Source organism: Apium graveolens, chromosome 2, assembly GCF_009905375.1.
Source record: "Apium graveolens cultivar Ventura chromosome 2, ASM990537v1, whole genome shotgun sequence".
In the NCBI taxonomy this organism is placed as follows: Eukaryota; Viridiplantae; Streptophyta; class Magnoliopsida; order Apiales; family Apiaceae; genus Apium; species Apium graveolens.
In genome coordinates, this window is record NC_133648.1 from 299,331,239 (window position 1) to 299,357,908 (window position 26,670).

Sequence of the window (26,670 nt, forward strand, 5' to 3'; positions counted from 1 at the left end):
ATATAATCTGGCCATAAGAACATTTGTCCCTATATTATTAAAAGATATTCCAGGAAGCTATGTACTTATGGCATAAGCAATACTACTATAGCTGTTGATGGGGTAGAGGGTATAAGAAAATTTTGGGACAAAGTATAAAATCTTAAAAAGAGAATTATTTAACACACAAACACAACATATCAACAACAATAATCTCCTTCATATACAAGAATTAATCTCTATCCAAAATAAAACTCCACAAACTTTCCTACTCTCTTTTTTTTGCTAATTAATTACGCAAGCACACTCCAGGAGTTGAACTCTTGACTTCCCGCAACGGGAACAAGAGGTCAACCACTACATCAACACTTTGTTGGCATAAAGTTTCCTACTCACAATCAAGCTTGAAATAAGTCAGGTTTCACATCTCCAATCTAAATTATACTTATCTACTGTAACATGCCGACTTTTTTAATATTGATTCTAAATCAGAACTCATATATAACACATTTTACTACTCTAAAAATCTATTACAAATATTATTGTTACAAAAGCGCAGGTAAAAGCCGAGTTTCAAAAGTCAATATACTCCAAACCTAAGATCCTCGAACTCCCGCGTTATCCCACTCAATCTCACCGAACCTAGAAATATTAAAAGGATGAGCTACGAATCCCAACAAAACAAGAAACTACCGCCCAACAACTTGAAATGACATTTTTCTCTTTTTTAAAAACACAACTTAGATATATAACACATAACATATATAACATAAAATCACATGCATATTTGGTAACAAGCAAGACAAAGATTCACACGATATACTCTATGACAATTACCGAAGAGATGCACACGATATATTCTATAATCCACGTAATCAAAATTCTTAATCAATATATAGAACTTAAAATCAAATTTTTATCTTAAATCCCACAATCCTAAATCACACATTATGCCACACTTATCCAGTGATTGACTGATGAGGAACGAGAATGGATAATGTTTATATATGTTTATGAGTTCATATGTATTTAGATTAGAGAGGATTCAAACTATTTGTTTGTGCTTTACATGGGGGCTAATAGTTTATTTATTAAGTAGGTTATCCATAATAAAGCCCAACTATTACGGGCCTTAACGGGGTTTCTATTTTCTATAAAATTATTGTAATCCCCACATTATTCGGGAGCTTGGATTATACACTTTTTATTAGAAATAATAAAATATTCGGATTCGCATAATTCATTGGTCATCAATTATTTTGTCTCTATTTAATAAATTTGTCCTACATCACCGGTATCTTGTATGTCATACTTTCCCAAGTGACCAAGTTCTTATTCTTAATTGACGGGACTAGTTTACATCCCTCGTCAAGTGAAACCGAAGCTTGACAAAGTATCGATGAGTTCTATAACATGCGCAAACTACTTATATGTTCTATGTATCACACTTTTCAGTGATTATAAGAATTTACAAAAATTCTTATCTTATTAATCACATATCAATATCTTAGTTACGAAAATAAACAAATTTCATGTTTAACAATAATACATAGCAACAAATATATGCTAACTAAATAATTAAGAACATGTAATCAAACAAATATTACACAATTATACGAAACAACGGAAAGTTACTTACCTCAACTACGCAAATATTTCACATTAAAACACATATTCCATTTTTAGTAACACATCAAAACAACACATTTCAAATCTCGATCTTCTCCGTAATTCTAATTTTAACAAGATCGTTTGTTAGCTTTTTTGACCCTCTAAACGAAGTTTTCTTGAAAAATGTAAAACATGAGAGTTGTATAAAACGAAAAGATCTTTCCAAGAATTTTGGAATCAACAAATTCCGACGTGCAATAAATTTTCTACGAATTTTACAAGATAGCTTGTTATAGCCAAAATTTGGTAATTGATCATTTCGGGTCAAGAACGGGTCAATTGGAATCAACCTGGGGCAAAAGAATGAAGGATTAGGTTTAAAGCCGCAATACATTAGGGGAGGCGCCCTAAGTTTAGGACGCGCCCTCAGTTAATTAAAATGCAAGATATGGACTATGTTACAACACAAGAGAAGTAGACGTGTCCTAGGAGTAGGGTGTGCCCTAGTCAAGTGGAATGCACTACATGGCTTGTACGGATAAACAAGCTTGTCCTCACTAGGGCTTGTCCTCACTCCGGGCTTGTCCTCGCTCAGGACAAGGCAAAAGGGCTTGTCCTCGCCCAGGTGAAGGCAAAGGGTTTATCCTCACTCCGGGCTTGTCCTCGCTTAGGAAGAGGCAGAGGGGTTGTCCTCGCTTGGGGCTTGTCCTTGTCCTTGGTTAGGACAAGGCAAAGGGCTTGTCCTCGCTCCGGATTTGTCCCCACTCAGGACAAGACAAAGGGCATGTCCTCGCTCCGGGTTTGTCCTCGCTCCGGGTTTGTCCTCGCTCCGGACAAAGCAAAGGGTTTGTCCTCGCTCATGACGACGCAACGGGCTTGTCCTCGCTCAGGACAAGGCAAAGGGCTTCTACTCGCTCAGCACGACGCACCGGGCTTGTCCTCGCCCATGACGACGCACCTAGCTTGTCCTCGCCCATGACGACGCACCTGGCTTGTCCTCGCTCAGGACAAGGCAAAAGATTTGTCCTCGCTTCGCTTAAGACGGTGCAAAATGGGAAAGCTTAGGACAACACAAAAATGGAGATGTTCAGGCAAGCTTGAAGGTGTTCCACAAAGGCATAGAAAGGACGGAAGTTATTTTTACTAATGTATTTGTTGTAGGTACTCTTTAAAGAATTCCCTTCTTGAGTCGGTCAAGGAAGGGGATGTCCGTGAAAAGCTTGAAGGTCTCAAGGGGTATGCATGATGATTGAAGGCTTCCTCCTGTATTCAACGGGTGTCCTCGTTGGGGATGCGGGGTTAACATTGGTGTGTGTTTCGGGAACTCTGTTTTTGTATTCAATGGGTGTCCTCGTTGGAGAACTTTGGTGTCATCCTGCACTTTGCAGCCAAGAGCTTAGGATCACTTGTCCTGTTATCTGGTGGGTTATCCTCATTCGAGGGACAGGGACGCATCCGGCATTTGCGGTGAACCGTGGCTATATCTGCGTTCGTAAATCAAGGGAGATAGTTGTACCGGAGTGGTATCCTTGCGCAGGGAAATGCACTATCCATGATGTCCTACGATTACGAACAAGCCTTGGGCCTTCGCGGTTGGGCCTCAGATTTCTAAAGCTAGCGGAAGATGGATTCTGGACGGACTTCTACTGGACCTTGGAAAAAGAAGTCTAAGCCCATTAAATTTCTTGTTCGACAAGAACTACGTCAGACTTGATCCCTATATAAAGGGTACGTAGGCACATTAAAAGGTGTTGGAAGTTGAAAGCTAAAAAAAGGTCACCACTAACCCTAATCAATCTCATCCACCAATTAACATACAAAAACCACACACCGCTTGATTTTCCGGCGAAGAACCACCATCATAGATCTTGTTTCCGGCGTAAAACCTCAAACTTTGTTGTTACCAGATTCCTCTATCAATAAATTGGCTCTAAAAGAAGGGGTGTTGATCAAGATCATAATCTTAAGGAGGAAAAGATGTCTCATAATCGTGATGGAAGTTCTTAAGGAGGGCGCCGCTACGCTCAGCATGAACCCTACGTTCCCGACAAACGTGGTGAATCCTCCACGAACTCTGGATGTTGGAGGGACATCGCCTGGCTCTTCGGCAACAATGATATCTTGGAGCAGCTCTATCGCATGGGAGATACCTTGAATAACTTCAATTCAATGTTGAACACCGTGGAGCGTCGAAAGACGAGGAGAGGCCATCCTTATTCACGCTACGGTCATGTTGCGGGAAAAGCTCCTATGGATGAAGGAAACATCCAAGATGTTCACGGTCAAGCTAATGGAGGAAATCCTCGGATTACCACGAGGCGATTGGAGTATTCTGACGATGTTGAGCCTATTGTGGAGCTTGTTGATGAGGACGTTGATGGAAGAGAGAGGCCTCGAATCGACAATCAGGTAATCCCAGATCCTCATAGATCTGGATGCACACGATGGACGAGCGTCGTCGAGCAGATAACAATTAGAATGAAAGAGAAGAAAAGAGAGATTTCTCAACCTTCAAAAGAAGGCTTGACATAAAATTAGGAGACGATGACTTGAGGATGTTGCTATTGGAATGGCAAAAGGAAGGAAACAGTGGAGAAGTGAGGCCTCGTGGTACAACGCGTGCCCCTTACATTCTAAAGGGATGATAGGGTGCGGCACCGCTAATATAAATGTGTCCTTCCATGTGTTTGGACTGGGAGTTATGGGTAAGGTTATCAAAGAAGTGGTTGAGGAAGATGGGGATATCATCATGGAAGAACATCCCTGCATGGGAGACCTAAGGGTGCGCCCTTAGAGGATGTTGAAATCCCTGTCATTGTTCATGTTGCTTCTCACAGTATTACGGGTAATGCACCTAGGACGCGTCTTCATGGTGAGGGTGGTGCTCGAACTCGGGAAAGGCCTCACAATAATGAAGAAGCTCAAGGACGCTGTCAGGGAGAACCCCGGTTTTAAGGGGAAGCTCAAAATCGGGATGGGGATGTCCCACAACTGCAGCCTCAGGGCGAGGGGCAGCAAGATCCTCTAGTACACCCGGGGGTAATCAGACGGGGCTGCAGCAGCCCCCACAACCCAATGTTCGGACTATCCTGGGAGTTGGAACGTTCAATGTGGATGATTTAAAGAAATTGCTCAATCACCTTGAGGGAGGAAGATCCACGACAACCGCGCAAGCTCCATCGCTCTTCTCCGTTGTCGTAAGAGAAGCGCAGTTGCTTGCAGGATATCGAAATATGACCAATGATTTACGGATTAATGGAAACTCTAACCCCGTGGAATTTTTGGGAAGGTTTAATGTGTATCAGGTTCCCGATTTATCCATGTGTCGTCTCTTGGCTGCCACGTACCGGGAAGGTGCCCAGGAATGGTTTCTGAAACTTGGTCCTAGAGTTATTACATCATGGGATCAAATGAAAACTTTGTTTTTTACTCAATACCAAGCCGCTGTGAAGTATGTTCCTCATGTAACCACTCTCGCAAATTTCAAGCAAAAGGAAAATGAAAGCTTAACTTATTACTTCAAGAGATTCAAAGCGAAGTCTACTTTGGTGAGAGGTGCAAAAGATGAAACGTTGAAGAGTTTTCTTATAGCAGGACTGCGCGTGGGCACAGATTTCTGGAAACGCATACAAGTTAAGGATCCATCATCTTTTGTTGATGTGTTGGCTCAGGCTGAATCTTTCAAGGCAAACGAACAGTCGTTGGCTGAAACTAAGAAGAATGATGGTGTGAGCAATCCCAAGGGACGAGCTAAGAGAAGGGATATGTCGGTAAGTCCAGAATATCGGCATAACGCTCGCAGTACTAATAGAGTGAATGCTACCAGCTCCCGAATAGAGTGGAGTCCACGGTCGAACTTTTAATGTTAGAAAATGGTTCAAAGATCAACATTGTTAAGGAGGCTATAGTGGAGCGTGAAGGAGATGTGATGCAACGAGAAGTGAATGGAAAAAGGTTGGAAGGAAGGAGTGACTCCTTTCAAATTTTGAATAACCCTCCTAAGGTTGATGCTCCCCTGAAGGAGGATGCGCTCTCAAGGAATTAAATGCTAAAAAGATCGTGGGAGGTTGATGTTCCTACAAGAGAGGACGCATCATCATGATGTGCAACGTTAGAAGCCTTGCCTTGTCCGGAGGTTGATGCTCCCGCAAGGGAGGACGCGCCCTCAGGCTCTGCAATGGCTGAAACTTTGCTTTGTCCTAAGGTAGATGCTCCCAGTAATGAGGACACGCCCTGATAGGATCAGACCCTATAATTATATATTATTACATTTTGGACTTATGTTAGCCCTTGTGTTGTGCCAGCCTTGTTCACGCCAAAGGCTGATGGCAGTTTGACGATGTGATGTGATAGTCGAGTTATCAACAAGATCACAGTCAAGTGTAGGTTTCCCATTCCTAGACTTGATGACATGCTAGACATGATTGTTGGAACTCAGTGAATGAAGATTGACTTACGGAGTGGATACCATCAGATTAGTATCCGAGAGGGAGATGAGCGGAAGACTGCCTTTAAGACTGCAGATGGGCTTTATGAGTGGCTAGTCCTACCGTTTGGGCTATCCAATGCCCCAAGCACGTTCATGAGAGTCATGAACCAGGTGCTTTGTCCTTTTATTGGCAGATTTGTTGTCGTGTATTTTTGATGACATACTCATCTATAGACCCACGCGTGAGGAGCACTTATCTCATTTGCGTCAGGTTCTGGAAGCTCTCTTACATGAGAAGTTGTATGTGAATCTGAAGAAGTGCTCTTTTGTGCGTAACTCTATAATATTCCTTGGATTTGTCGTTTCCAAGGATGGGGTTTCTACTGATCCGGAGAAGGTAAAGGCCATTCGAGAGTGGCCTTAACCTTTCAATATCCATGAGGTGAGTAGTTTCCATGGATTGCCTACCTTTTATCGAAGGTTTATCAGAGGGTTTAGTACCATTATGGCTCCCATTACTGACAGCATGAAGAAAGGGGAGTTTGTTTGGTCTAAGTCAGCTGCGAGAGCCTTCACTGAGGTAAAGGATAAGCTAACACACGCTCCTGTCCTTTACCGGATTTCGGTAAGGTCTTTGAGGTAGCGTGTGATGCTTCTGGCGTGGGTATAGGTGGAGTATTGAGTCAGGAGGGCCATCCTTTAATATATTGATTGTTCTTGAAAAACCGTATAATTTTAGCACCTTTTTATATCATTTTAATATTGTCCTACATCACGCCCTACAAGGATGGAGACCTTGTCGAGGTAGACGATCCTCGTTGTGAGGACGTTCCCTCCAAGGATGAAAACCCTTGTTGAGCTAAGTCGTTCCTCTTAAAGAAGACGTGCTCTCCAAGGATGAAATCTTTGTTGAAATAAGTCGCTCTTATATAAGACGCACTCTACAAGGATGAAAACCCTTGTCGAGGTAACTCGCTCTTCTTAAAGAGAATGCGCCCTTCAATGATGATTTCCCTTGTCGAGGTAAGTCGCTCCCCTTATAGAGTACACGCCTTTCAAGGACAAATACCTTGTCTAAATAGATCCTTCTCTTACAAAAGACGCACGCTTGGGGGGTAAGACGCCTATGATCGTTTCTGTGGCATCACACAGTGTCACGGGCGTAAGATAGATGGATTTTCCTCAAAATCAGGGAAATAACCAAATTTGAGGATACAATCATCTTCGAGAAAATCCCTCTAAGAAGATGCCTCCTTATTAAATACCTCTAATTGAGATGCTTCTATGTGAGATATCTTTTTGTTAAATGAATACACCTAGTCTAGGAGGTACTGCATGTCCGTATCCTCTTATCTCAGACTTCACTTGTTTTATCAAAAACTTCATGAATTTTAGAAAAGACGTTTGTCGAGGTAAGACGCTCCTCTTACAGATGATGCGCCCTCCAAGGATCCTCCACTTGCAGAGGACGTTCCCACCAAGGAAGAAGGTCTTGTCCAGAAAAACGCTCTTATTATAAAGCAAGCTCCCTCCAAGAATGAAGACGTTGTTGAGGTAAGACGCGCCTCATATAAAGGACGTGCCCTTCAAGGATCAATACCCTTGTCGAGGTAAGACACTTTTCTTACAAGAGGACGCGCCCTCTAAGTATGAATACCCTTGTCGAGGTAGACGCGCCTCATACAGAGGACGCTCCCTCCAAGGCTAAATGCCCTTGTCAGGGTAGACGCGCCTCTTGCAGAGAAAGCTCCCGCTAAGACTGAAGACCCTTGTTGAGATAGAAACTGCTCTTAGAGACGAAGCTCACTCCAAACTCCAAAGACGAATACCTTTGTCGAATTCGAGGCTCCTATTATATTGGGCGTCCCTCCAAGGATGAAGACCTTATCAAGAAATACGCTTCTCTTACAAAGGACACGCCTTCTAAAGATGCAGGCTTTGTTGAGGAAGACGCCGCTCTTACATAGGGAGCCCCCTTCCAAAGATGAGGTGATGGTATAAGACCCTCAAAGCTTCGACTTTGGTTTGAATTGATTAATCACATTGTTTGTAGAAAAGACAAGATCAGTGGTTTGGATTATTATTTGGCAAGAAGTAAGATGTTAACTATAAAACGGTAGTTAAAAGTATTAGATTTGTATCTTGGGTGGAAGGATCACCCTCACCGACAGGGCGTGTCCTCCCAACATTAAAGGTTTTCTCAACCTACACACATGTGTTTTTCTAGGTTATCCATGTTCTTAACTTTAAAAGCTCTATTTTGGATAACTTTGGATTCAACTCTTTACACCTTAGAAAGTTCATGTGGTTAACTTGCTCAAACTCTTTCGGAGATTATTTATTACTTAAAGATCAGAGAGTTAGCCTTATGTTCAGGTCATGCCTTCCCCTCAAAGCACACTCTTCTATAATGTTGTTCTCAGGATAATGCCTAGTATGCTTATTATTGTGCTTAGTTCATTAATAGAATTTTTGGTTGAGGACCCGTCAATGATTTTGGGTGTGCTCGAAGGAAGCCTATTAAGGGATGAAATACTTGAGGATAATCCCCACAAACATTGAGATGTTCAGGACAAGACAAGCTTGAAGGTGTTCCCCAAAGTCATAGAAAGGACGAAAGTTATTTTTACTAATGTATTTGTTGTAGGTACTCTTTGAAAAATTCTCTCCTTGAGTCGGTCAAGGAGGGGATGTCCGTTAAAAGTTTGAAGGCCTCCAGGGGTATGCCTGATGACTGAAGGCCTCTGCCTGTATTTAACGAGTGTCCTCGTTGGGGATGCGGTGTTAACATTGGTGTATGCTTTGGGAGCTCTGTTCTTGTATTCAATGGGTGTCCTCGTTGGAGAATTTTGGAATCATCCTGCACTTTGCACCCAGGAGCTTAGGATCACCTGTCCTGCTATCTGGTGGGTTATCCTCATTCGGGGAACAGGGACACGTCCGGCATTTGGGGTGAACCGTGGCTATATCTGCATTCGTAAATCAAGGGAGATAGTTGTAGCGGAGTGCACTCGCTACAGGGCTTGTCCTCGCTTCGGGATAAGGGAGATAGTGCACTATCTGTTACGTCCTACGATTACGAACGAGCCTTGGGCCTTCGCGGTTGAGCCTCATAGTTGGAGATTCCTAAAGCTAGCGAAAGATGGATTCTGAAAGGACCTCTACCGGGCCTTGAAATAAGAAGTCTAAGCCCATTAGATTTCTTGTTCCCTAAGAACGTCAGGCTTGATCCCTAGATAAAAAAGTTGCGTAGGCACGTTGAAAGGTGTCGGAAGTTAAGAGCTAAAAAAGGGTCACCACTAACCCTAATCAATTTCAGCCACCAATTAACATATAAACACCACACACCGCTTGATTTCCAGCTAAGAACCACCATCGTAGATCTTGTTTCCCGACGTAAAACCTCAAACATTGTTGTTACCAGATTCCTCCGTCAATATAGCTGATTTATGTATAAAAATACTGAATTTAATAATCAAGATGAGAAAAGAGAATATAATGTAAACAGAGCGTCTTAAAACCCTAATTCCAGACCTACTAGTTATCCGTATTAAAATTTGACCCGTATTTTAGCCCTCTTATTTTAACCCAATTATAGTTCCTAATCAGTTTTTTTTTCAATTTCTCTTATTATATTATTATTCTAAAAATTACGAGATATTACATCTTCTTTACTTACACCCAAAAGATTATTCTAATTCTCATCCTAAAGTCTATAATATTGTTCACCCCAAATTCTTGAAGCCATTGATAGATCTTGCATCAATCGTCCTGGAATTGTAGTTGATTTAATCAACTAAACATAAACTCTCTAATTAAGGATAGTTCAGGTAAATATCCTGATTGGTGTGATTGGTGTGTGTAGAGCAGTTACTCAGTCCGGGCGAGCAACTAGACACGTGAAATTAAACGAGCGGAGTTCTGGTAGAGGTTTAGGCTAGATTAAGTGTAAAATTAAATGAGTCGGCTCGTCCAACTCGTTAAAATCGGCTCATTTAGCTAAACCAGCCGGCTCGACTCGACTTGATTAATCTCCGCTCGAATCACGCCGGCCTCGAAACTCGGCTCGCTCAGCCCAAATTACCTCCCTAGGTGTTCGTGGAAAAAGGTTGCAAATATGGGTCTAAAATTTAGATGTTGGCACGCATAGACAAATCCTCCGGTAGTGGAATTCAAAACCAATGGTACAGTTGATATATCAATTTATTTACTTTCTTTGCCAAGTGCAATTCTAATATTTTTAGTACTGACAACAATGCATATTACTTTAACCAACTACATTACATGTAAATCTTTGGACAAATCAAGATGTATAATATTTGATATCGAATGAGGCCCCAAATATTTCACCTTTTCTTACAAAATCGTGCTAGCATGCTAGTTAAAAATACATCATATAAATGTATCTAAACTTCGGACCGATAATTACATAAGGTAACTATCTTCTCGTGTCGCTTTGACAAAATATTAGGGTTAACAAAAATAAATCAGTTGAATAATTATACAATGGAGATTTGAATTCAAGGTATTGATTATTTAAATTTGGGTGGAGGTTATAGAGTGAGGTGGTGGTGCATCTGCAGAAGCAATCTGTAGATATTCAAATCAGAGATGCAGAAGAACAGGTTCAGACTTCTCTCTATATATGCAAAACTCACTACCGATATGCAATTGTAAATAGGGTATCAAGTACTCCTCAAATGCGTATCTCAGCTTATCAAAAGAATAATTTGACTAAATACCCATTTTCAAAATGTGCATCTAATTATACCCATTTCTAAAATGCATATCATGTCCGTAAAATTGGTCGCCGTTCTCAAAAATGACGTTCTTGTCAGTTTCTACAAAGAAATAGGTATATTTGTCCTTCAGCCATAAATATTGATCTGCGTAATCAAGGTGAAAATTTTATAAATACGTACTCTCTCCGTCCCTCCCAGTTGTTATCATTTGTAAGAGAGTGTCCGACACGCATTTTAAGATGAATAGAAATTATAGTTCTATAACCTTTTTTTAAAAAAATTCTTTTTGAAAAAAAAATTTAAAGATTCTATTTTTATTCAGAAAAAGAAAATTTTGAAAAAACGTTATAAAAACTATTCTTTATATTCATCTTAAAATGCGTAACGGACACTCTTTCAAAAACGATAACAATTGGGTGGGACCGAGGGAATAATATTTTCTTAATTTAATTTGTTTTTAAATATTTGTTTAGACTCTCTTGGTTTTTTCAAATTCAGGAATAACAGAAATATACAAGCAGAATCTCTATGCATCGGGTTATCTGTTTGAAGCTATTCTAATATATTAATATATTAGTGCTAACTTTGTTTTTAAAATTAAAATCAATAATATAATGGGTTCTACTCATAAATATGTATATATATAATAAATACAAAAATAGTAAGAACAAGGACTTGATCTATTTGTTATGAAATATAATCTACTTTAAAAGAAAAACTATAAAGTTCGTAATATATTGCGTGAAAGTAAATGTAAGCTAGAATCCTTGTCATGAACAAAGGGCAACAGCTCAAAAAGAAAATTGAATTATAAAATGTCGCCTAGCTTCTTTTCTTTTAAATTTATAGTTGTTGAATGATAAGTCAATGGTAGCAGTCTTTTACTAAAGGCAGTGAAGAAGTGAAGATATGAGAGTATTATTATCAAAGGAACAATCAAAACCTTGCTCAATAATTATTAATTAAATAATTAAATTCCTCGTGCCACTTAAAAGAGTGTTTTAAAAATCGGGAGTATTGGGATGGGGAGTACTCAGAAATAGTGTGCAAACAAGTCCAATTGGCAAATCCTCGATATTGAAATTTTTTTACTTAATTAATTGAATCATGACCTGAAGCAGACAAAATTGGGAATACACGCAATAAGAACAAATTTTAGATTACTTGAGATAAAACATCTATATGGCCGAACAAAACACGAATTAAGTGTATTCTCGTTATCAATTCATTGTTCATTGTAATAGCAAATATATATTGTTAATATGTCTTGCATTAATGAGAATTAACTTATCAATATATACAAACAGAAGAAGGTTAGGCTTCAAAGTAGATATAATTGAACATAGTATAAAGATCAAAGCATTATTATTTTTATATTTTTTTTCATTAAAATTTAACAATCTATTTAAATATATATCCCGATAAGTTCTCCGTTTTTCGATTACTCCATGATTACCCTCGTTATATAGTGACCCAGCCGGGTTTGAACCGATGTATTCGATTTTGAAAATAGTGCACTCAAGTAAATAAAAGATAGCCTAAATTTTTTATTTTTCCTTAATAGAATATTTTGACATATCAAAATCTTAAAACACTTTCTTACATTTATATTTCATTTTGCTAATTATCTTCTCTCAAAATTCTACAAGATATTAATCAATATATTAAAAAAAATTAAGGGTGCTACATAACCTTTCTTGTATTATCCTTTATATATGTTGGCACACTGGATAGTATATATGTGATACCAGTATGTAATATTCAATATAATTTTATTAACATTTAATACGATTCAAATTTATTTTTTAGTTTGTATTTATCTATTTAGGTCATTGATTAATACAAATTACATGTCCATGACCAACTGATTTTTTTGTACTATCAATTTAAAAAGATAATCTACATTAAAATTTATTCACTTTTATCTAATAAATCTGCCATGTTTATAACTAATTAACTATGTTTGATGTGCTTAAATTTATTAATATGTTTGTAGTTTACTATGATTCACTTCAAATTTTTTTATATATGCTTGTGTAATGATGTCATATGCTAAATTCAGATCACTAAATTAATAATGATGTTTTTAGTGTTATTGTAGTTTTATAATTGACAACTAGTACTTCAAATAATATAAATATACTAATAACATATATTGCTTCTAAATGCCACAGGCTCTACACAAACACACGGTAGGCACCACAACAATTTATATCTGTAAAGAGGGCTATAGCGAGCATGTCACATTATCTTAGTAATTTCATAATAGAAAAATCTGAAACTTGGACACTATCAGCAACCAGCATCCCTACTCAAATTCACATGAAATAGGATTTTAAACACAGCATCAAAGTCTTTTATCTAAATTGTATTAAGTTATCTATAAAAGACAGCAAACCTCCAAGTTCTTGAATGACGAAGTTTTTGAACTTATAAGAAGGGCTTCCATATTATCACCTCCAATCACCTTTATCCTTCCATCCCTGTTAGAAGAAATCAGAAAAAAAAATGTGGTTAACTGAAGGAGAGAGGTATTGAGAGGGGGGGGGTCATTTGTGATGCACTTGTATAATATGCAACACACAAATCCTAACTACCATCCATAACAGTTTAATTCTTTAAGTAAGCTGTAGCTAATATAATTCATCAAAAAGTTTATTCAAACAAACAAGAAGTCAGGAGGTAAGTAGTGCAGAAAGTGAACTAGAACATAAAATACTAATTTCCTAATTATTTGTTCCGTAAGTTAAAGTTATATTTTTTGTGAAGTTAATATATTATAATAAAAGACAGATAGCAAATAAGTAAACAATATATCTATAATATAATACTTTTCACATGAAAAATACTTGTTTTTATGCTCAATCAAAGGTCATAGAATCTAGTCTTAGACTATAAGCGACAAAAGCTTCTTGATAAGCATTTACATATTGTCTCTTGGATTAAGAACTAATGTGCTATCAAATTATAGGTGCTCAATGAACAAAATGTTCGGGATATGCTTGGAAAAAAATCAAGTTGTCTACAAAAGTTAGTATTTTGTGCATGCGTGTGTGTGTATAAGCCCTATATATATATATAAGGTCAGCAGAGACCAATTTTAGATTGGAGACTTGGAGACTACATAACAGCCATTAATTTTTACAGTGTAGACGGTAGAGATCATCCTATTCATTTTAATTAAAAAACTAGTCAATTATCTTATATTTCCTCATCTTAGTTGACTCTTAAAAAAAATTATTCCATCATATACTCTTCGTGGCTTTGAAGGTTACAATTAAGAATCATCTTCCCTTAACCATTTTTTGTTTGGTCTTTCTTACATGGTTCGCGCCATGTTCTGCTTGTTAAGGATTTTTTCATTTTCGGAGAACATACTTTATACTGCATAGCATCAATTTAATTTGCAGAACATTGGTTCAGTTTTGCAGAACATTCAGTTTTACAGAACATAGTCTCAAATTATACATTCAGTCTTGCTGATCACATTATGCACTTCTAATGGTTCTAATGTTGCAAGACCTTTTTTTGAAGGACAATCTTTTTATACTTTGATCATTGTATTCGATTTATTTAAACACTGAAATTAACTTAACCACGTCTCAAACTAAAAGAAAAAACAAAGATATATTTGTAAATCTTGTATTTACGAAACAAATCAGATAAATTTGGTGATAACAGAATAGAATTTTGTAAATTTTGGTGACATCTCCGGAGTAATATGATATCCGATAAAATTGTCCTGAAATTGAAAACGAAAGATACAGGAGAATCGAGTACCGTGGTTGATGATTGTGATGTTGGTATTGCTGGAGAGTGTTTTCCGGAAGAAAGAGATAAATAGAAGTTTGGGCAACACTGTATAACTGCAGGAACGATGTGCGAAAATAATGCAGTGTAATTTTGAACCATTAGATTTATATTTAATCTAAAGGTGGTTAAGATGGTCTTAGGGTCTCCAAATAAGAAAGGTTTCCGCAGAACCCAACTCTTTATATATATTTATAATCGCTGAAGCTTTAGTCAGAGCTATAATTGACATGATTACGGACGGATAATGATCATGAAGTTTATAAAATTTCTATCTCGACAAGCTTCAGCAGATACATGCTATAAACCCAAGCCAGCCGCCCATACTGTTCACGTACGAAAGGAGACCCAAAAGGACGAAATCCCAAGTTGCTAAAGCCCAAACTGATTGAATTCCTATTATTATTAAGAGAAGGATGTGATAGTCTTTTGTAATAAATGATTGGGGATAGTAAAAGGGAAGTTGGGTTGCAAATTAAATTATCTGATTATTATGTGAGTTCAGACTTTTGGGAGAGGCTACGTCTCGAACAGTAGCAGTTCTATCTTGTAATCGTACTCAATTTCAATATTAAGTTGCTTCATTGTTTATCATCTCGTTTTTTATATAAATAGTGAGTCCGATCCATAGCAATACATCACATTGAAGTTTTATTTAGAGTCTAATAAGTCACCCTCAGGCAGCAGGCAATCTACGGGCTACGTTACTCCGACTCGTCACTTCCGGCCACCGTACCCATGTCGACCCGACCCGACACGGGACACGACCCGGAATACGTACCAGATCCTTCAGGTGAATTTCCGACATGTTGTACTCATCGCCGGAAAAATATCAGATGATATTTCAGTTTGTACGTTTTTACTGATAAGGGTTTTATAGGCGGGGGATGGAAGAAAGGATAAGAAGAAACGAGGAAGACGAGGAGATGATGTATTGTATGCGTGTATCGTTGTATGTCTGGCTGTATTGCATTATTGAGCCAGGTGGACCGTGGAAGGGGTTCAGTTCCCCAAAATAAGCTGCTGTATTATTATGCTATTGTAATCAAAGTGTTTGAATGTATTCAACTATTATAAAGTCTCTCTTTAATTTTAAATTTATTCAAATTTATTTAAATTCCATTTTGCCATTAATAATCTAAAATAAAAGTGAAATTAAAATGCTTGCCATAAATTAATTTGAATAATAGTGATTCAAATTTTTTTCAATTGTAAAAACTTGCATTTTAAACTATTTTATAATTACAGTTAAAACTCGAAAAAACAATAATCTATTTTAAACTATCTTATAATTTTTAGTGAATTTTGTATTAAAAACTTGGGTTGAACTTTGAATGTCAAATGTGGAATTTGCCCAGATGCATTATGAGTAAAAAAATATTATAAATTTTTTTAGTATATTATGTCGTGTCCCCATACCCGTGTCTAAAATCCCGACGGTGTCCCCGTGTCCTAGATTTTTGAAGGTGCCGAGTCCGACACTCGGATACGTGTCGTGTCCAACACTCCGTACCCGAGTCTGAGCAACTTAGTCTACGGGTCTTTTCCGAATTTTCCTTTCTTTCTTAACATTTTTCTTACCCCAAAAACATTACAAATCCACTTGCTCAGGAGTTTTAAGAATACGAACCGACAGTATTTCCATTCGTGTGCTCCCGAGTTGGAATGAGAACAAAAAATATATATACTGCAAGTCTGCAATAACAAATTTCATCCATCTAAATAAGATAATGATAAATTACAAACTTTTTTGAGCTGACTGCATTAGTAGAATTATATTGGTAATATTAATAAGGGTACTAGTGTCTTTTCACTCCAGAAGTTAGTTAAAGGGGTCGGAGTCTATAAATAGTGTTGTGCGTCTTATATATTTCAAATGACGCATTATGAATATATGAAAATGGAACTTGTTCCACAATTCTTTCTCTTTTCTTTAGGGTTTCTCTCTAGATATCCCTCTTCTTCAAGTTTCTATCGGATTCTGTCTCTCTCTCTCTACAATTTCTGAATCTATCTCTCCATTCTGCCTCTAATCTGCTGTTTCTCTCTGTTTCATTGCTATATCTAGCTGTCTCTCTCTCTAAAACTACAAAAATGCATACAAACTACCTCAGGAACCACTGATTCTTGACACTTTCCTACAGAGTTTTTAATCTAGTTTGGATCATAAGTTGAATTACATTAAAGATTCAAATTAAAGATTAGATTTGAGTACACTACTTATCTTGCCAGAATTGGAGAGAGTTTAATAAAAACTAATGTAGTGCATGCTTTATCTAGAGGAAAAACACTAGTATATTTTATGCTTTGGTTTTGGTGGTGTCATGTTAATGTGATAAATGATGCAAAAGAACGGTAAATCTGAAAAGCAGTGCTGAACCAAGGTAACTGCTGTATATACATAGGAATTAGGATAATTCCTCCCTATTTTAAAATTGGGATCAGGATGTAAAAGTTCAAACTTGACTGAGCTCGTTTCAAAAGAAATTGAGCTCGAGGCCTATATTAAAAGAAGAATTTTTATGTCTAATTGTTATGCTAGCTCATTTAAAGAAGCTCTGAGCTGAGTTTGCTTATGGCCATAGTGTACAGTACAGTATCCCAGACCGATATAGAAAATTTGTAAATAAATTGTCTCCAAAGTTCACATTACTATGAGCAAGTTTAAAACCCAGCAATGTCAAAATTTTATTTCCTATATGTATCAAATATTCACAAATATTAGATGGCCGAAGGTAACGAATTGTAAGGATTAGAATCCATGGCTTTTTTTTTCACGTGCATATTTTGTAGTACCCTAGGAGTATTTCCTCCCTCCGTCACTATCGGGCCAATGCTTATTTCCATTTGTATTTAGATCTTTAAACCTCCACTCATTAGGTCAACAAATTTGGCACACCAATGACCTATAATATTTTTCTGATATATTACCCTATTTAAAACATATTCAATCTCTAGAATACTTATTAGTTTCCATCCCTTTGATCATCATCGGGTCTATATATTAGACTTCTAAAGTACTATCTTAAGGGACTCAAAATGACTCTAAATATCTTTTATGTTACAGAAATGTAGGAATACTGCAGATAGGGAAGCAGTTATCTCCAACCAACTTATTACATTTCAGTGCACCGACTTCGACTTGAAATTGAACCAATTGACAATTTAATGCAATATTGAAAATAAAGCTGTACTTTCAGCCGCTCAAAAGAGTTGCAACAAAAAAGTATTTAATGCAACGATGGAATTACAAACCAAACATAAAAATATGTATTGTGACCCATGGCAGAATCACTCTCGGTTCCTTGCTACTCCTATCATCAGTAGTTAATCATGCATAGCAGAATCACTACTTTGACCCATCTTTATAAATTTGGTGTCACTGATTATATTATACACATTTCTACTTTTGCATTAGGGGAAATGAGACAAATCAGCATCTCTTTTTGGAATATCCATACTTTCAATGTCTTTTTGAGCTAATTATTAAAGGCAGGTGCACCAAGCTCCCCACATTATGGCCTGACTTACTTGCGGGATTGGACAATTTCAACTCCAGTGATATTAGTCAAAGTTCAAACAATCGGAGTTTTTGTCCTTCAAATAGGTTGCTATAGTATTTAGCAGGAACGTAATCATATATACCACCAAATGCTCCTCCCATAGCCATTGCTGATCAGTGCTCAAGCGTGTCAATTATTCAAATGCATATTTTTTGTCTTCTACTTGGTTTCAGAAAGAATGTACTAAAAATTGTAATTTAATTACTTGGACAGGGAATGTAGATGTGTCATCTTTATTTCTAATATAGCATAGCTGTAGTTCCAAGACATGTCTTTAAACAGCTGGTTTTATCTCATCTAGCACATTTTATCTTGTCAATGCATTAAAATAAAAGACAGAATTCAACTTCTAAATATAATAAAAATGTAGGGATAAAGAAACTTACGAAGTGGCAATAGCCAAGAGGCGCTGAAAGGGATCGAAAGCGAGAATTGAAGCTGTAGACGGGATTCCATAATGAAGTGCAACGCGTGGTTCCAATGTCAAGCTCCTATGTTGCTTCTTCTCCTCCTCCCGCTGCACCAACCACAACAATTAATTATAAAATGATATAAATATATGTCTGGGTGTGGGGGATGAGGATTCGGATGAAAAACACATATTTCAGAGGAACTGATTTTCATTAATTTTATATATACAGAGGGATATACCTTAGGCGATTGAACCAAATTTTGAAATAATTTGTTTATCATCTCTATTCTCTCTCCCTCTCTTTCTCGTAATCAAAATATATCTCTCAGGATGAATCTGTTTTTGTTTGGTTTCCAAGCATCTCTCCCTGTTTCTGCAATCCAAAACTATCTTGTCTTCCCTTCCCAAACTCTAAATACTAGAAAATTGAAGATAATTGCTCGCACTTCCTTAAGCTGTATTCCAGAAACTTTTTTTAAGCGAAAAGAAAACAAATGTAAATAATACATTTTTCGAGCTTGTTCCCGAAAAATTTTTATGAAAGAAAGGAAAAGAATGCTGCAAATTTGGGAAGAAGTTTTCTTTATTTTTGTCACCAAAATCTTCTTCCCACTTTTGGAAAGATTAGGAAAGAAAGAAAAATGGGTTATTTTCTATTTTTTTCTTTTCCACCCTAGATTCGGGAACACAATGTTAGCGATTAATAGATGAATTGTGGATTTTTTAAAAAAAATAACATGAATGGGATTATTAAAATATAAATTACAAACATTTTAATATTATTTTATTATATACAAAAAAACTATATCATTTTTATTTATATTTTTATGGATAATAAATTAGAATGGATAATTAACTTGTATTTAATGTTATGATTTGAGGGTTTCGAATTTTAACAAAAACGCTTATTTTTCGTAGTTTCATTCTACTTTTACAAGATATATACGTATGTAAGATATTTTGTAATTGGTGTTTATATTAAAATTAGGTGAAAAAATACCCCGAACGCGATTCGGAATAATAATAATAATTATTATTATTATACAAGAAATCTAAAGAGAATGTTATGTGAAAGGTGTTTATTTAAAAACTAAAAGGAATGTTGGTTAATTATTTTTTTCTAAAATTAGTGATCCGTTATTTTCATACCTTTGTACAAGTTTTTTATATAAATATGGTTAAGACTCGTCCCTTCGTCCTTTTTTAAATGAATTCAAATTTTCATTACTAATTATGTTTATCCTAATTTATTGAGTAACGTTTTTAATAAAATTATGATTAAAACTCGTCGTTTCATGTTTGGGTTGAATATTTCCATTATCAATTACCTCAATTCATTGTTTAATGTTTGGATATAATATTCATGTTAGCAGTTAGCTCATTTTATTGCATTTAAGCAGTAAAGTATCAGATCATTTTTATGTTATTTAGTATAATTATATTCTATAAATTATATTGTGGAATCAAACTTTTTTATTTAATAAAATAAATTCTATTAAACTAAAGAAAAATAACAAATTTAAAAGCACCAACGCGAAAAAGAGATGATATGAATTGTTTTTTTGTTTGAATTTATCAAATATCTCATTGTCCAATACTTGTGTAATTTTCAAGATACGCAATGATGTAAGTAATGCACAAACTAACTTAGTGCGATCTTATGTTAAAAATGAAAGGGCAACTTAATTGACCTTTATTAAAGAGAATGTGTCATGAGTTGCTACTACTTAAATAAGATGTAAACTGTAGGGGATAATATAAAAAGAATGGCTGAATCGAATCAATTATTTAAAGATAAAAATAAAAATAATGAAAAAGAATATAAATATGAAATCGAGAGTATCAAAAGTATGAACTCGATAATAATATTGAGACATTACTAAAATGCAATTTTTTTATAAAACCAATACGATTTAGAAAGCACATTTCACAAATGTTTTAGAGTAACAAAATATTTAGCGTACAAAAAAATGGGAATATAATTTTTAAAACACAGTATATTTGTTTTGACAATACCCAAGTCATTTTCGGAAAGCTGATTGTTATGCCAACAAAATTAAATCACGGCCTTCATGATTAATGCATAAAATGTGAAGGAATATCCTAAAGTTAGAACACCTGTAAGGCCCTTTAGGAAATTATATTAGAATTTCTTGTATTAAGCTATAGCAGACTCCAAATCAAGAGACAAAGTAAGCATAATGATTGGACACCGCTTTTGGCAAGGCGTCCCATAAATCTTACATACAAATAACATATATTTACATGTAGAAGGTATTCTTACTAATAACATAAAAAAGGCACATACAAGTCATGTATCATAAAAATTAGAGAGACGCAATGCAAAGCTTACTCATACCAAGCACCTAATAATCCTTGGTGTAAATCGCACATAATAATAAGTATGATTTAAAAACATCCCAAATCAACTGTATGAAACATGTACGAAGATTACATTAGGAAGTAGTCAATGACGTCTATTTGTCAAAGTTCTTGTAACCATCACATCAAAAAATTCTTCTTGTAATGTAATTAGTCATTTCATTTTGTATTCACTTTTATCTCTCACATATTGTATACAAGTGTTACTGAGCTCAGGACCATAAGCTGCCTCTCATGAGTCATCATACCTCAGACACTCATATGCTACCAAAATAGGGGTGATCATCACAATAATGCCATGATGTGTCTATACTGAAGATTTGATAACAAAATATATTGCCTAATATTCTCAAGTTAGCTTGACCGATTCCCTAAACTTTACATTTGAATGCCTCTTACACGCAGTAAGTAAATCTCGTCAAAGAGTAGACCCTGCCTGCATTGACATCTTTTTGATAACCTTCTTTGAATCTCTCTGAAAACTTGCACGTTCAAGAAGATCTACCATATAATAATGGTGTTCGATCGTTGGCTCAATTTTATAGACTATGCATAATATCGACGTACAACTAACCCTCTAAAATCATTCTACATGATTACATACACTTTTAAGGTACACGAACGTAGCATAATTTAGCATCCGGTAACTCGCTCATTTCCATCTCCACGAACATTTGAAGAACTTTCTCCATATCGCTGTGCATTCCCTAGCCCATGATCATTAAATATTATTACAAGACCCCGTCGCCATCACGAAATTGCAACATCGACTTTTCAAAAAAAATTCGCTTTCCTCTTGTCAAAGAGTTGTAAACATAGATCTGCCCATGATGATGTTTCTTCACCCGCATTTCGTAAGTTTGTAGGCTATGCTTTTCATTTAATTAGACCTGGAATAATAACATTCATCCACTTCACAAACTTAAATGTTTAAGAAAGCCAAAAGCATGACACATACCATGTAACCAAAAAAAATGGAAGAAGATTCAAGAAAAAAAATCAAACACTTGATCAAATATCAACTTTAAGAAACCAAAATCCTAGATATAAGGGGATCAATTCAACCAACAAGCACAAATTTAGAATAATAGTATTGTTTCATTGTAAATCACTTCCAAGAAAAATATAAGAAACGATGGACGTTGGAAACTTACCCTCAAGATATGTCCATGTTACCGATTATGGTTTGTGTCATAAAGTGAAAGGATTTATATAAACGGAGTGCGTCCGTTGATGAGTTTTCAGTTACTAATGTATGCAGACGTTCAAACTTTTCAAATTTCCATTAACTTTATCAAGGAATGGAGTATAAAGGGTTAGACTTTTCAAATTTTCATTAACTTGATCAAGGAATGCAGAGAGTTGGCAATACCCTTTTCAAGTCCCTCTGACAATAAAAGGAGTGAAATTTTAGAAAAACAGAGAAATTAGAATAAGTGTCGCGAGAGGATCCACGCCATACACCTGAGATCTTCTTTTATATAAATATATAGATTGGAAGACTTGGTGTGGGAAAGTTTTCGACTTAGATTGGACTAAGGACCCAGTTAGCAGAAATTCCCTATAGACCTAGGGCCTTGAATACCAATCTTTAATGAAGTTGTTAGGTATGATGTGTAACACAGAGGGGACGGATGTATTTTTTCTTCATTTTCTTTATTTTACTATCTTGAAAATCAAATTGTGTTTTTGGCTTTGGAACTCAACAGTTAGGTATTAATTTGTAGTGATAAATAACCTAATATAAAAGACACAAGCAATTATCAAAACTCACTTGATTTATATTTAAATCGAATTTGTTGTGCTATAAATTTATGTTCTTGAATAATAAGAAATCAGCTACTTCTCTTAAAAGAATACAAGATTTCTAGATCTATTTTGTTACTTCTAAACAAGAACATGTTTTATAGAACAACGTACACAGCTTACAAAGATTACACTAAAATGGACTAATACATATTCTAAAGTCTATTTGTATGTTTCCATTTTGAGTGCAGCATATCTGCATGTAATCTTCCAGGTCTGTGATCCCCCTGTGTCCAATTCATCTTGTCCCTTAATCTTGCACTCTTCAAACTGCATTTGTAGACTTTCCAATTCAATGATGAAATAGTTTGTTGACTGATAATCTTGGATCTTCAAGTTGTATGTATTCTGAATTTTGAAGCTGTTGTCGAGGTCTATTTTACTGTATAGAGAAGTCACATATCGATATGTGGAATTACCTATCGATATCTCCACTTCTCTATAAGTATTATGACTTGTCGAGATCTCCAGTTCTCTACAAGTAGATTGACTTTTCGATATCTTCAGTTCTTTGTGTAGTTTGGCTTGTCGATATCTTTTGTTCTCTATATAGACTTTTGACTTGTCAATATTTTCAATTCTCTACAAGCAGATTGACTTGTCGATATCTCTTTGAACTTCTCTACGGGAAGAGTGACATCTTTACAAGTAAAATGACTTCTCTACAAGTCATTTTTGACTTCTCGACGGACATATATATACATCTTGATATGTGACTTGTCGATATGTGTCTTAGAACTTTTTTTCAGAAACAATATTATTCAATTCCAAGCTTTTAAACTTCTTGTAACGCCCCAAAATCCGGGGTCAGGAATCTGGATCGTCACGTCATCCTTCAATCATGTATAATCTATATTGATCCAATAATCCTACAGAACTCAATCTCACACACACACAAGTTATAACCTTAGAAACGATGTACAACAAGTATCATCTGTTATTATAACTCAAATATACTTTACAGGATCTCAAACTATTATTCATAACCTCTAAATGAAGTTACAATGATCTTACAATTATTTGAAGCTTATCTAAATGTTCTGGCTTTCTTGAAGCAATGCTGCAAGGACTTCTCCTTGCGGTTGCAGGTGACTAAGTCTATCACCGGTATCCTGGTTATCTGTTGTTGTGACATTTAAAAGAAAGCAAGAATGAGCGATAATGCTCAGCCATAATGTATAAAAATAGTTTGGAAATAATTGTTAAAATAATACTTCATCGTATAATAGGATTATTTGAAAACTTGGTCGTATACACCTTTTTCTTTTTAAATCAAATCAGATATTTTATATATATCAAAATATCTTGACAATACTCTCGATAGTATTATATACTTAAGAGAATCACTTTCTTGGTGTTATACACCTCTTTTTGAAACAACGTTTTTTTTACTTATTTAGTCTGCAAATACCTTAATGGTAAATCCAACACATAGGCTTGGGTTACAGTATTGCATCTTAATTCCAATTGAAAGAATATGACATTTACCGGAGCCACCGTATACGATGATCAGTTGTAATACGAAAATCTGTAACCTTTTCTACTAGTAGAAAGACGACACTTTCGTATCCCGATTATCACCCTGGCCGCATTCGGGATATGTGTCATATTTTGGGTATACACATATTTCACAGGTTCCTGAGTACACAGAGTACCTTCGTCTGCGATAGCTTTGGTAGTCTCCCTAGTACTCGTAGTACTAGAGTCTACCCCTCCTAATCCTTTGAAGAATCCTATCATACCCCAAGAACTCGAACTGCATCGAAGTTCCCCAAGCGTTTTGCTTGTTGATAGACACAACTCATCTCATATGTATATATATGTACTTCCGAGAATTTTCGGAGAAAGTACTAAGATAATGTGAGTTGACTGTTGTCAACAGATAAATATTTCAAAGGGGGTTCTTTTGACACTATAGTCAAAATATTTAAAATACGTCGAGATAATATTTTTCGATGATCCGAAAGTATTAATATGATTTTCTGAAACTCAGAAATATTACAAACTAGGTTTTATGATTTTTAAATCATATAAATTATTTAATAAATATTTAATAATTACATAATAATTATTAAATAATTAAACCTCGAACAATTCTATTTTAAAAGAATATTTGAAATAATATTCCTCAACTAATTTATTTTTAAGTAATTAAATTATTCTTTAATAAATATAAAATAATTGAGTTTAAAATAAAATAATCGTCGGAGAATACTTCTCCTTTTTTAAATGAATAGTTGAAATAATATTCATTGCTCGAGTAATTAAGTATAGTTGAGGGAATACGATCTTTGAAAATCGTTTTAAATAAATTCGAGGTATTTAATATTCCGCAAGAGGACATCGAGTCCCTTGGAATAAAATAAGTACGGACTTTACTTGTCCAAAATATCTCCTGAATACTTCTTGGTTTTTAAATAATACATATCGACCGACTCTCGGTCTACAATATATACACCACGCTACTCGCTAGTGTTAACATTTCTCAAATATAAACACCTCCGGAATACTTCCGGGTGTTTATTAACTTGCACTGACCGACTCTCGGTCTAAATATGTCATTTCAAATCCGGTATTTTTACTATACCAAAATCATCATATCTTATAATTAAATATATAACAATTCGTAAAACATCGTAAAATATTCTTCATGCATATATTACATTATTTAAAAGGAATCACAACATAATAGTTCTTAAAAGGTATGGTTTGAAAACTTTCGTGGAGTCCAAGATACGTGTCCCAACTGCCACTCGTTCCAAGCTTTCTAATCAATAAATATCATAATCTTAATTAGTATTCCAAATCCTATCAACGACTTATTTTACTAATAAATGTAATACTTTACGATTTTTGATATTCGTCCTACTCGAAATAACTATCAACCCTTGGTCGTAATGGACGGTCAAAGTGCTCTTCTAGAGTTGACTTTATCGAATGTTACTATTACGCGAATCGCACTCTAACATATTTAATAAATCGAAAAATTAATATTTTAATATGAAACCACCTCGAGGAGCTTCTTGAGTTTTTTAAATATTTATCATAAAAGTTTTATTTCGAAAAATGAATTTAAATAGGTGAAACATATTTTAAAAGTTCGGTCAACTACGGAGTTTAACTATTCATAATGTTTTCACTAAAACATCGATTTCTCTCAAACCATTAACTCAATAGACGCAACATCAGATTCCCCCTCAGTTCCTGTAGATTGCTGTGGTGACCCTGAAATGGATGAAACCTTATGGATGGACTGTTGTGCTACTACATCTTTAGAAACAACAGGGATTACGTCAGGTGGTGGAATAGTAGAGTGAATTGACTGTTTTTCAACAAAAACAGGGATTGTTTCATGTGGTGGAATAGTATAATGTATGGACTGCAAGAAAGTATCGATACTTAGACTTGCAGGGAGATTAATAGCTCTTGGTACATCAGAGTTTATTCGAGTTTCAACAGATTGTTGTTCAATATCAGTTTCTTTAGTACTCTGTGCACCTGCAAACATATAACAAGTAATACTTAATCTCTCTATTCTTTTAAAGTAGTCCCACTACTCCTCACACCACACATCTCATGACTTTTAATAGTCAGAGCTTCCTCACAAGGATTACTAAATCTTATCTCTCATCTACCTCTCCTTTTGCCAGGAAGGATCCTGCATCTCTTTAATTCTGTTTTTCTCTAAATTTTTTCACTCAACTCACAGAAAAGCTCAGAAAGATTGTACTGCAGAAATAAGAGGTGGCTAAAGAAGGGTGATATGTGGTCATACAACTAGAGGTAGTCCTTAAATAAGGTCTGGAAATAATCATACCAACGGGATTTATAACATAAAAAATAAATGCTAAAAATACCAAATCAGTATTTAGAATAAATGCTAATAAAGTAATAATAGTATTTATACCTTGTGAATATTAAGACATAATTTAACTC

At 35.6% G+C, this 26,670-nt stretch overlaps 1 protein-coding gene across 5 annotated transcripts in view; it reads right to left on the minus strand.

The window, feature by feature from the left end:
- The window catches only part of LOC141708640 (uncharacterized), a 31,507-nt gene extending 12,523 nt beyond the window's left edge, over positions 1-18,984 (minus strand). For 2 of the 5 annotated variants that reach the window (XR_012569559.1, XR_012569558.1), the window contains exons 1-3: positions 18,786-18,984; positions 18,521-18,651; positions 13,160-13,244 (exon numbers count right to left, since the gene is read on the minus strand). Coding sequence is in view for 3 of the 5 variants with exons in the window: in XM_074512371.1 (XP_074368472.1) it covers positions 13,160-13,244; positions 18,521-18,651; positions 18,786-18,827 (258 nt within the window). In the remaining 2 variants the exon portion in view is untranslated. The remainder of the gene's footprint in view (positions 1-13,159; positions 13,245-18,520; positions 18,652-18,785) is intronic. The other 3 variants (XM_074512371.1, XM_074512369.1, XM_074512370.1) reach the window with 3 other exon arrangements.
- Positions 18,985-26,670: the final 7,686 nt, after the last annotated feature.